The sequence below is a fragment of the Gadus morhua genome, chromosome 16, assembly GCF_902167405.1.
Source record: "Gadus morhua chromosome 16, gadMor3.0, whole genome shotgun sequence".
NCBI lineage: Eukaryota > Metazoa > Chordata > Actinopteri > Gadiformes > Gadidae > Gadus > Gadus morhua.
The window spans coordinates 13,276,404-13,289,201 of record NC_044063.1 but is presented as its reverse complement, the minus strand read 5'-3'; the positions used below and the strand labels follow the sequence as shown (position 1 = coordinate 13,289,201).

The 12,798-nt window shown below is 46.5% G+C and overlaps 1 protein-coding gene across 2 annotated transcripts in view; it reads right to left on the bottom strand.

The window, feature by feature from the left end:
* Window positions 1-6,844: 6,844 nt before the first annotated feature.
* zbtb16b (zinc finger and BTB domain containing 16b) overlaps window positions 6,845-12,798 on the bottom strand; it is a 25,225-nt gene continuing 19,271 nt past the window's right edge. For both annotated transcript variants that reach the window (XM_030380826.1, XM_030380825.1), the window contains exons 5-7: window positions 10,274-10,444; window positions 7,854-8,024; window positions 6,845-7,255 (exon numbers count right to left, since the gene is read on the bottom strand). In XM_030380826.1, the coding sequence (XP_030236686.1) occupies window positions 7,026-7,255; window positions 7,854-8,024; window positions 10,274-10,444 (572 nt within the window). In that variant the 3' untranslated portion in view covers window positions 6,845-7,025. The remainder of the gene's footprint in view (window positions 7,256-7,853; window positions 8,025-10,273; window positions 10,445-12,798) is intronic.

Sequence of the window (12,798 nt, the reverse complement as noted above, 5' to 3'; positions counted from 1 at the left end):
ACAATTATTACATTTACTATTATTTACCATGTCATTTCGCAGACGATTTTATCGAAAGCACCTTTTTGCAAACAGGTGAAACTAATATACGAGCAGGTAGTGTTAGGCATCTTACGCAGGAAATCAAAACACCCTAGCCTCTCCATCTCTCTGCCCCTGAAGAACTCACTAGAAGTTTTAAAAAAACATTCCAAGGTGAGCCAGGCCTGGGCTTAGTACAGCTCCCGGATGGCCTAAGGTGTCTTTAATATCTGAGCAGGGTCCTAGGGGGGTCCTGGGTCTGGGCGGGGGGATTACGGGGGAGGGGGGGTGGCGGTGGTGGTCTCGGCCAGAACCAACATTCCACCTCATCTGACGGCTGAGGCCGTGTCGAGGCTCCGGATCTATTTGGCTCATCTCGCGGCTGTCATAAAGAATTACCTCAGAATCAAACAGGACCTAATGAGAACGGGACGAGTGGAATGAATTGCACATGACAGAGAGAATCATCTCCGTGGTACAATTCCGGATAAAGCGTTGTGAGGTTAATAATGTTTGATAATGTTTGCTTTGTGAAATATTCCCTTCACCTGCGTTGGGTAATAGAAAAGGCATGATGAGAGAGGGAGCCAGCGGGGGTCGGTTTGCGTTTGGCGGTTCCACCGCGGCTCGATGTCGCCCCCTTTTGGAGAAGAATGTGAACTAAAAGTTAGAGATGATAGGTTTGGGAGTGATGTTGAGATGAGGCCAGGTCACCGATCGCTATTGTTGTAGGCCTACATTGATTTATACCTTATGAAATCGATATTTTCCATTTAGTTCAAATTGAGACCTAGTAATCCTTCCCCTTAGCATTTCATCTGACACATGTACTTATTGTGAATTGCTTTGGATAAAATAAGCGTCTGCTAAATGCCCTAATGTAAATGTAATCCAGTTGACCAAATATTAGCCTATACGGACACCCTATATATCATAGTAGGCCTATTATCTATTGGTATCCCAAATATTAAATTATACCTTATAGTTCACAATATGATATTGAGGTATCATTTAATTACACTTCGAATCAACGTTGATTGTCAGATTAGACTACAATATAATAATATTATATTATTATCTCTATACGAGGCCAATTAAACAAAATCATTATCGTTTGGATCAATACTTTTAATAGCCTTCTCTCCAATATAATGTCTAACTCACAATAGATTTGAACTGAGTAAAGGGATAGTTTAATCGAGGTATTCATTATGATAAAAGCTATCTTATTCAGTACGTTTAGTTAAATAAACCCAGTTTTACTTTAAGACTACATTCTCTCCCTCTTTCTCCCCCTCCCTCCCCTCGGAGCTCATCTCTTTGTGTTTGGGGGGGATTGGGATCAGCTCTGCTCCCCTCTCTGGCTCTCTGTTCCCTTTAAGATCAACACCTCCAACACCAGACGAGCTCTCTCATCCCAGGTTCAATCCCCACATGCGACGACGGAGAGCCGGGGGAAGTAGCTCCTACTTCTGAGGGAATGCTGGGAATGCTGGAGCCAAACGCCGTCAGCCAATCCGGATGGGATTTGCACCCGCTGTGGGAAACATGCCATTATGATTGGACTGTGGTCCAATCCGAGGCAGATGGGACAGCTCTTCTGAACGCGGTTCTGTTCGTGAATCGTGGCTTGCTACGCACGTCATGACACGAACACGTGTTCGGCATGATAATTCAAAAGGATGGCGGGAGGGCGGAGATGAACCGCTACTCTGTCGACGGCTACATCCACCATTAGCGTTCTGTTCTTTACCTATGTTGAAGAATACACCGCTGTGAACCTGTTTACTCCTATCGACTCGCAGGGCTCCTGCGTTTTAATTCATGTTTATGACGTGCAATAAAATAAAATGTGCATGACGTATCTGCACATTATAGCTACATCCATACATACTTACATATAAACATACATACATTCATACATGCATATATGCATACCGATCACCAGACTGGCCCTACACCTAAATTGTCTGTTCCCCGAGGGCGTCAGTCTGCATATGGTCGTGCAGGACGCCAGTAAGCGATCGAGCCAGCTGGTTTGGAGCTGCAGCGGCCGTACAACACCGCCCCCTGCCGGACGAATCTAATATTCAACCCACGCTTTGGGAACATTGATCCAAGGACTACCCTCTGCACATACATAAACAGTAGGCTAAGCCCAAAGAAAAAATGCAACAAAACTCACTCGAGTAATGCATACAATAACTATTAAACTATACATATTTTTAGTGCTAGCATTGGTAGATGAAAGCGTTGCTTAAATCGTAGTGTTGTAGCCTACTTAATAAATAGGAACCACAAACCTGTTACTGAGGTTGACTCAATACCTGCACACGGCTATATGCCCCGATGCACGGTGTGGGTAAACGGCGTGGCGCTGTGTCTGCATCGAGTGAGACAGGGTGAATAAATAGCTGCCATGTATGTGTTTGTGTGTTGTCTTGTAGAGCCTAATGATGGCGAGGAGCAAGGGCAGGGCTGTTCCCCCCCACCAGATGGCAGCTAATGTGGTTTGCTTTAGCCGCCCGCCATGCTCATTCTAATTAAACAGAGGAGATTGCATTAGCAATGGCCTCTACTCAATCTGTTATACTCCGGAGTGGGGACCTGCATACCAGTTGGCTGGGGAGTGTCGGAGAGGAGATTAGGATACCAATTAATGCACGGAATGATCCGAACGGAAAAACAAAAACAAAACCGCCGTGGAGGGCTTTTTTTTCTCCTTTAAAATGCTTTGATTATAGCAAGTGGGCTTAAACTAATGATTTGGAAATAGGAGTTGGATGTATGTAAAGACATGGATAATGAAAATCGGAACACTTTTATTTTTAAAATTCAGGTGACGGAAAAACAAAATAAACGACCTTGGAGTTGTTTTTAATCTCCTTTAAAATGCTTTGATAATAGCAAGTTAGGCTTTAATCAATGATTTAGATATAGGGAGTTGGAATTAAGAGTAATGGCGTCGATAATGAAAATCCTCACACTTTTATTTTGAAAATTCAGGTGAGCACTTGCAGTAGCATGGCAACGAAACTGGAGGAGGGATAGCAGAATCCAATGTGATTAGGTCAGGGTTTGGTCAGGGCCAGTTGTAGCATGTCGAGGTGCCCATCTGGAAACATCAATAAACAAAGGTTACATCATTTCCAGTAGGCCTAATGTTCCTTATTGGTGCATGGAAACACTGCAAGACTGTAATATCTGCATATCTGCATTCTCCTTCATGCGATTGGCTTCTTTGGTACTTTTTTGTGAGGAGGACAAATGTGTTTCTCATCAAACCAGCAAGGAGTTAAATAGCACGACTTCTTAGGTTTAAATAATTCATGGGATTTCTAGCACAATAATTATACTTTCATCAAACATCAAAGACTTGAGGAATTGGCAGTATATCAGCACAGTTCCATATATAAACTCTTTCCTAAAAAAGACTTTCGAGTGAGAAGTTCTGTAGATGGGTTTGTCTTGGCGGACGACAAAAACAGATTGAGACACAACTCCATGACACAACAGGAACACCGACCCCCAAATATACATTCTTCCATCCGTGTGGCCGGTGGAAATGCAAAGCAACAGACCCCGAGAAGCAAATTTAAGCAACTTGGATCATTTAAAGACAGCGATCAGCTTCCAGATTGTTGCGGAGTCGATCAGCAGCACTGTTGACGGGGCCCTCGTCAACCGTAGCCTCCCACACCAATCATTGGCTGCTGCGGGGGTAAGTGGAGGCGGGCCAAAAACTGTGGCTGAGTTCCCTTCTCATCTGGTGTGATTGACAGCGATCACAGCAGCCAGATTCCTCACCTGTTGTGATGAGAGAAGGACCTCAAACCCCCATAAACCGACTCATCCCACTAGACTCACAAGCACAAGTCCTCCATATTGTAAATACTGTGTATTTAGATTGCATCTTTAATTGATCTGTTTATAGGAGATACAGGAATTTTATAAGATCCCACATTTTACTTTTTATATAGGCCTATTGAGTATTCAATAGTATAATATCTGATATGGATATATATTTAGGATTTAGCGTAGCTTATATTTTGACTTTATTGTTCAACCGACTTGGCAATGTAAATGTTTGTATCTAGTGCCAATAAAGCTTTTTTTGAATTGACAGCAGCTGTGTCTCTGGATGGCGTCCAGACTAGTGCAGAGGAGCCGTGGTAAACAACTTCACGTGGCCAAGCCCCCGCGGTCGGAACACTGTAATCTGGCAAGTGGTCCAAACAAAAATAATGACCGCTTTTCTTTTCACTTATTTTAACCCTAGAGAAAGTCATTTAAGTGTTATATTAAATGCTGCTTGAAAAAGTGGCAGTTTTTTCTGTGTGATTCGACTTTTTTTTAATGAGGGATTTTTTAGATGAGTCATGGGAGACGTTTGGCCCACGAGAAACAGGCGAGAGAGGGACGGAGTGCATAAAAGAGAGAAAATTTGTTTTATTCTTTTTTTTCACCATGCCACGGAACACTGACGCATACAGAGTTGTGCCTGAAAAAACCACACACAGAGAAAACACTTCCACACACACGCACACACACAGTGTAACAAAGCTGTAATGAAGGAGGGGTTTACTGCACACATGGCAAGAAGAACAACCCTGATTGGATGCCAGGTCGAACTGTGATCTGGTCCTGAGGTAGACAGACACCGACAAAAAACTCTAAACAACGCACAATTCACGTCATCCTAGAACACGCCAAATAAAAAGGGACATCCGCAATATCACAACATTGAGAAAGATCAAAAAAAAAAAAAAAAAACTTTTTAAAAAAAGAAAAAGAAAGTGCTCCATTTTCTTTTGGTCCATGGAGAATATCCATTGATAGTGCATGTCCATGTAGCATAGATACAGTGAAGAACAGGTGAATCTCATGGCACTGCATGAGACGTTGGCTTTCTCCGTTAAAGAGGGCATCTTCCCATGCCAACGGTCGCTAGGTTCTGCTGTACACGTTCTTTTACACATCGTTACATCTCACTCCGAGAAGGGAACATTTCAAGACGAGAGCCTATATACGTTTACGTCATAATTGCCAGAGACTTGCATCAGAGGTTGAGTCATTTATCACAGTTATAATTTTTTTATGCCTCCTCCATTTGCAAAGTGTTCAGACAAAAGTGGCTTGACATGGCAGTCTATTTTGAATTCCATAACATTTAACAAACACCCCGAAACATCGACCAAATAGCACAGAGCCATGTACTCAAGCACAAAGACGCTCTACTTATAGAAAAAGAGGCACCGGGGAGGGTCATAATTTGAATTAGAGACTTATAAAACACACATATTTAGATGTTTCTCAAATCATACCAAATGTAAACAGAGAGCAAATTACTGCAATACAAAAATACAACATATTCAATCTATAAGGCCTGTTTTAGGCTCACATAATGGAATACCAGGACAGTTTACTACGGCTACACTGTAACGGACAAAAACCTGCGTATAGGGATTCGATAACTTCGATAACTTCGATAACTTCGATTTCTCTTTTTATTATTTTGTAGAAAAAGTGTTTTTCTTTCAATTAATTTCCTGGGTTCTGTAAGTGTGTTTTAATAGACGACTATGAACTAAGTAAAAAAAGGAAAGGAAGTAAAGTAACACCTAAAAAGGACGAAGACTATTGATTTAATTTAAACTATGCCAACTGTTTAAATGTATGTGGGTTTCGGGTCGGAACATTTACAAAAACAAAAATAAATCGTCAAACTTCCAGCGATCACCTAAACTAAAGGTAAAAAGTGTGGTGGTTTAAATGTGCTCCACAACTGAGATGCAGTCAATGAAAATCTGCAACATATTTGGTAGCAAAACTCGAAAATATATATAAATAGCAGAACTCATTAAGTCGCGACTCAAAAAAAAGAAATAACAAAAGAGATAAACGTGACCCATCTCCATACAGAAAAAACAGCCACCGCAAATAAGGGAAAAGAAACAAAACGACACAAAGGCAATTAAACAGATCCAACGCAATGCGAGGTCAAAGACAATGGCAGCCGTTCAAGTAACACATGCACAGATAAACAACTCTGAAAATAACACGGAAACAGCAGAAAAAACGTCCGACAAAGTCACAGGAAATTAGAGGAACCCATCAAGGAATTATTTGCAGCATCTGCCCTTTGCCAACAGAGAGTGCCTCCACTTGTCTGATAGCCCAGCAGTCGCCCAAAATAGCTGCTACTTTACATATGGGTCAACCACTGACCGGCATGGTGTGGAGTCCAGCCATAGAGGATCTCATGTACAAACACACTGCACACACACGAACGCTATGTGCATGTGTGTGTGCCTGCCGGTATTTATATTTGTGTGTGTCTGTGTGTGTGTGTGTGCTTATGTGTATGTGTGTGCGGGCGGCTTGTGGGTGCACACTCAAGTGTGTGCAAATATATATACATATATATATATATATATATATATATATATATATATATATATATATATGTATATATATATATATATATTTATATATATATGTGTGTTCTTGTTTTTTTTATACCCATACATTGTTGCCGCATGTGTGAGATAGAGAAGAGAGGAAGAAAGCGAGAGGCAAAGACACAGAGATAAAAAATAAGACAGGAGTTGATGGAAGGATAAAAAACAAGATAGGAGATGATGGAGGGATAAAGAGAGAGAGTGCTCGAGAAAGAAAAAAAGGGCAAGAGAGAGATCAAAAGATAGAGGGCGATAGAGAGAGAGCGAGAGCGATAGAGAGATAGAGAGGGAGATCAAGAGACAGAGGGCAATAGAGAATGAGCGAGATGGAGAACGACTGAGAGAGAGACAGAAAGAGAGAGTTCAGGAGAAAGAGAGTGATAGGGAGAGAGAGGGGGAGAGATAGAGAACAATTGAGAGAGAGACAGGGGGTGGGAGAGGAAGAGTGAGAGAGATAAAGAGATAGAGAGAGTGAGAGAGAGAGTGAGACACACCTGCATGTGTGGGACTGAGTGAGTGTGCTAGGTGAGGTCTGAGTCCCGCTCAGACATAGCAGATATAAAGGTAAGTCTTTTCTATCCTCCAGTCGGGGGGCACATCCTCCGGCTTGTGCCCCTTCATGTGCTTCTGCATGCCGGCCAGGCTGGGGCAGAAGTCCTGGCAGATGGTGCATTGGTAGGGTGAAGCGCCGTTGTGCGTGCGCAGGTGCTTGATCATGGCCGAGTAGTCCCGGGAACGCTGGTGACACAGCTTGCACTCGAACGGCTTCTCGCCTGAAAGAGATCCGAGAACCGGGAGCAAATAGGCAGGACCACATCAGCCAATGTTAGCAGCAGCACAGCAGACGCCCTCTAGCCAATGGGAATCCTGCTTCAGTAGGCCCCCTCTTGCGTACGCAATCGCCGTGCAGAACATAAATTCTGAACCGGAATTCCGAACATGCATTACGAACATGAATTCCGATCATGGATTCAGAAAAAAAATATTCGGAACAAGAATTCGTAACAGGAATTTGGAACAGGAATACCGCTCATGAATTCGGAACAGGAATACGGAACACGCATTCTGGTCGGAACATGCATCTGCATTCTCCATACAAATTCAGACTATGAATTCAAGAGCGTGTGTCGAACACAATCGCAATACTCCCAGCAACAAGCATTGGGCACGCACAATAAATCAGAAGACACCTAACAGCAGGAATTCGGAACACGCATTCAATCGGAACACGCATTTATTCGTAAGAAACACCTTTGAATCGGTGCGCGCGTTCGGGAATGCGCTCCTTATCTAAGTCGCCTTCGGAATGCGGCCTCTACTGGACGACGCGATACGACTCATGATTTGCGGGGAGCCCATGTGACCTCTGACCTGTGTGCACGCGGTAGTGTGTCTCCAGCTGGTGCTTCAGGCTGAAGCGCTTCCCGCAGCTGTTGCACTCGTAGGGCTTCTCCCCCGTGTGGATGCGCTTGTGGCCCCGCAGCGTCCCGTCGTCCCGGAAGCAGCTCCCGCAAAACTCGCACTCGAACGGGTGGTCTCCGGCTGGAACGCAACGCACACACACGCACACGCACGCACACACACACACACACACACACACACAAACAGGTCAGTACCTCCTATCATTTTTCATCGTCATCTGGAAACGTCATCGTGGCTAGAACGTGAACGGGAAGAGGAGGACGCGAGGAGATCCACACAGGTCAAACAGCCACAGTGTTTGTTGTGGTAGAGGGCTGGTGGGGGGGGGGGATGAGGAAGGGGGAAGGGTTGGGTTTGAGGGGGGCGTTGATTATTTTGTGACACAGACACCCCCCCTGGCGGTCCGTTGGCTGATAAGAAAAAGAAGAAAAGAAAGAATCCTTCCAGGCATGTGCACTTCTGCTCTGCTGATTCCTCCTCTCTTCTCCATTCCTCTCTCTCTCCCTTTCTCCCTCTCTTTCTCTCTCTCTATCTCTCTCGCTCTCTCTCTCTCTCTCGCTCTCTCTCTCTATCTCTCTCTCTCTCTCTCTCTCTCATTCATCTATTTCTCTCTCGCTCACTGTAGATATTCCATCTCTCTCTCTCTCTCACTGTAGTTAATTCATCTCTCTCTCTCACTGTAGTTAATCTGTCTTTCTCTCACTGTAGTTTATCCATCTCTCTGTCAATCTATTTCTCCATCTCTCTCTCTCCCTCTCCCTCTCTCTCTCTCTCTCTCTCTCTCTCTCTCTCTCTCTCTCTCTCTCTCTCTCTCTCTCTCTCTCTCTCTCTCTCTCTCTGTCTCTCTCAGTCTCTCTCTCCCTCTCTCTCCCTCTCTCGCCCAGTCCTCCTCTTTGACTCATCTCCATTGACCTATGTGGCTCATTATCTCCAGTGTCCACAGCAACAGCCCAGTCCGACGATACGCCGCCGTGCTCGTCCTCATTACGGGGGCCCCCATTCTTCCCATACACTCCTCTCCTCTCCCTCTCCCCCCCCCCCCCCCCCACCAACACCAACAGCATCGTGGCGGAGGAGCCGATGACATTTACCAAATGTTACTTCCACGCAAGGAACGGCACACAAACAAGATACGCAGCCCGTGGACGGAGAGCTGCCGTCACTTCTGTCTCTTCACATCAATTATGTATTTTCCTGTCTAGACATCAAGCCGACTTGACAATTGGGGAGTGTTATTTAAGGTGAACGAGAGACAGAGGGAGTCAGAGGCAGAGAGAGAGAGTGAGAGAGAGAGGAAGAAAGGAAGAAAGGAAGAAAAAAGGGGGACATCTTTTTAAGTAAATATCTCTCGCATCACCCGCGGCGAGAAGACTCACCCTCGACAGAGAGTGAGGGAGAGAGAGGGAGAGAGGGGGGGAAAGAGAGGGGGGGGGAGAGAGAGAGAGAGAGAGGTGGGGGAGAGAGGGAGAGAGAGAGAGAGATAGGGAGAGAGAGCGAGAGAGAGAGAGAGAGAGAGAGAGAGAGAGAGAGAGAGAGAGAGAGAGAGAGAGAGAGGGAGAGTACAGACGAGTCATTTTCATTTGCCTTTCCTTCAATATTTATTTGGGCCTCCTCTATCATTTGGGCTGAACCGCAGTAAATCTGACAGCCGTGAATTGCAGAAAAGCCCAAAGGCTGTCTAAGAACCTGCAATATAAACAGGATAAAAATTGCCCACAAATATGCAGCGGCCATAACGCTACTGTGCAGTCATCAAAGGGGCGACTCGAGAGTGCAGAAAGGGAAGGTGCTGCTGGGGAGAATGTGCATTCAGAAAGGGCCGGTGACTTGGGGGCCGTGTGAGTTGGCGAGCGATGATTCGACTGCTTTGTGTTGTTTCAATCTGGTTTATTAATGGTATGTATTGTGCCCTGTGTGGAAGGGGAAGGCAATGGGACTGATGATGATGGTCGATGATGGTAGTGGAGGTGAGGCTGGAGCTGCCGGTGCTGGTGGAGTTGATGGTGGAGGTGGTAGAGGTGGTGGTAATAATGTTTGTTGTAGTGATGGTGGTGGTGGTGGTGGTGGTGGTGCAGGTGGTGGTGATGATGTTAGTGATGGTGGTGATGGTGGTGGTAGTGTTGAAGGTGGTGATTAATATGTGCGTGATAATGGTGGTGTTGGTGATAATGGTGATGGTGGTGGGGATGATAATGGTGGTGGTGGAGGTAGTGTTGGTGTTAATGAACCTCCGTCTCCGACAATGGTGGTGGAGGTGACGATGACGGTGGTGACGGTGATAATGGCGGTGACGATAATGGACAGCGGCGATAAGGTGCTGTAACAACGGCGTCGGCGGGGGGGGGGGGGTCCGGCGGCAGATGTCTTACCCGCGTGGGAGCGAAGGTGGCGCTTCAGGGTGGTGTGGCTGGGGAAGGAGCGCTCGCAGTGGCTGCAGATGTAGCTGTGCATGCCCGCGTGGACCTCCATGTGCTGCTGCAGGGCCTTCTGGGTCTGGAAGCGTTTGGCGCACAGCAGACAGAACACCGCCATGTCGGTCCCTGGAGGACGCGGCAGACACAGGCGCGCGGTTATTTCAGTACCGTACACAGACACAGAGCCCTAAGTGGAGGGAAACTGGGTCACTTCAACTTTCTCAGAGAGTCCTCAGAGGAAGAGAGGCTTCTTTCATACACAGAGAGAGAGACATAAAGCGCGCGCGCGCGAGAGAGAGAGAGAGAGAGAGAGAGAGAGAGAGAGAGAGAGAGAGAGAGAGAGAGAGAGAGAGAGAGAGAGAAGGGGGGGGGGGGGGGGGGAGAACGAGTGCTTCTACCTAAACTAACTTTCTCCCCCCCCCCCTCCCCACCGCATCAACCCGAAAAAATAAAAGCTTACAAGCTCCTTCAACTCAAGGCCTCCCCCCACACCTTTATGAAGCGCTCTTATTTTGAAAAAGCTGAAAGTCATTGTTTTTCCTCATGATTTGCCTGAAACGCGTCGCGTGGCGCGGCCCGCCAAATCAATGGCTTCTTTTTGTCGGGGGTGGGTGGGGGGGGGGGTTCGTCAGATGTGTAATTATTCTCTGTCGCGCCGCATCAGGAGTCAGCTGCAGCCTGTGATGTCCTCTTTCTCTCCCTGCTCAAAGAGCAGCGGATCGAGGCTCCACCTTAAATGATGCCTACACTCTGCGCTCCGTGCAGAATGTTAAGTAGTGATATCAAGCCATTAAAGGCAGGACTGCCGCGCAAAAAAAGAGAAGAGAAGAAGAGGAGAGAGAGAGAGAGAGAGAGAGAAAAAAAACACAATCCAGTTTAATCCTGTGTGTGACCTGGCATCACTTTGGGGCTGCTTTCCTGTTGCACCGAGTGTGGCGCGGAATACAGATCGGGGGGGGGGGGGGGAGGCAGAGAGAGGCTGCATTAGGTCGGCTAGGAGACGGAGATTCATTGGCTGTCATACAGTAAACACTTGATCTACAGCCTCGTCTGGCACCTGTCGTCTCCGCCGTCTCCTTCGCCATATGCCGGCCGCTCCCCTCGCCATCGCCACGCCGATCCATACCTGCGCCACGGAGCCAACGACGCTTTAATCAATCGCATCGCTAATAATGTGCATGTCTGGGAGAGCAGGGGCTTTAATGTGAGATTATAGGGTGCTTATTTCTCTGTCTGCCCGGGTTGTGGATCATTTACAATGCGAGCAGGTCCCATTGCTCCAGACTCCGATTCAATCAGACATCTCCAGCGGAGGATCATTAGTAAACAGAGGGCTGTACCAGCACTTCATTGGAATTCAAGTGGGGTTGCTGTGTCGCATTTAAAATGCAGTCTGATGAGGTCCACTAAATCAAATCATTTGTTACTGTTATTGAAGAGCCTTGAGGCAACTGGCAATTAAATTGGAATTAGTGCAGGGAAAGGGATACAGCACACTCATACAGAGCAGGAAGAGGCACAGACACTCTTTAGGTTCAATCAAGTTAACATACAGGCGCATTCAAAGCAGGGTTGGGGGGGGGGGAGCAGTTAAGAGAAAAACAAGGAGAAACAAAAGAAAGCGGGGAAAGTAAATTCACATCGGATAATTGCAAAGCTGCTGGGCTGTGGCTGGTGTGCCTGGAGTGAGAGTCCTCCTCTATATCTCTCTTGACATTCTACAGCTGAAACCTTAAATAAATAAGTAGAAAACAGACAAAGAAGACACAGGTCTTGGATCCCGGTGGAGAAAAAAGGGCCCTGGCGTCTTAAACTGTAGGTGCTGATTTTCTCGGGGGGAACATTGATTGATTTTCTCTTTTCCTAACACAGACATGTATTCCTCTGGAGAAGGGAGAGAGAGAGAAACATGGGCACATGGAAGATCATGTGTAATCATTGATAGAAACAGGGAGAGCAGGATGAAAGACGCTGCCCTGCGCTGACAACAATGCTGAGCGGCTATCCAATGGCCAGTGCTGCACCTGTTGGGAGGCTTTAGCCCGTGGCCGGTAACACAAAAGACACACACAATAGAGTTCAGGCTCTCATTGACCGGCCCCATTAGTCATAGGCTTTTGGTGCAACTCCTACAATCCCACCCTTCACACTGCTGTCTAATGACCGCACGGCTTTCTCACACACACATCACAATATTTTCTAGTGTGTGTGGGGGGGGGGGGGAGACAAAAGATGGTTCTTCTCCAGTGCTCCCCTGACCTCCCACCCCCCCCCCCCCCCCCCCCCCCCCCCCCCCAACTCCAATACCTTTTCTTTTTACTCCCACACACACACATATGCCTCGATCAACAATCGAAATGGTGGCGTCCTTTCAGTCCTTCAGCACGTTGATTGAATTTTCCCCAGTCCGTCACAGAGCGCTTTAACCAGCAGATTGACACACTATGAAGGAAGTGCTGGAGCAAATCTAAAACGCCTAA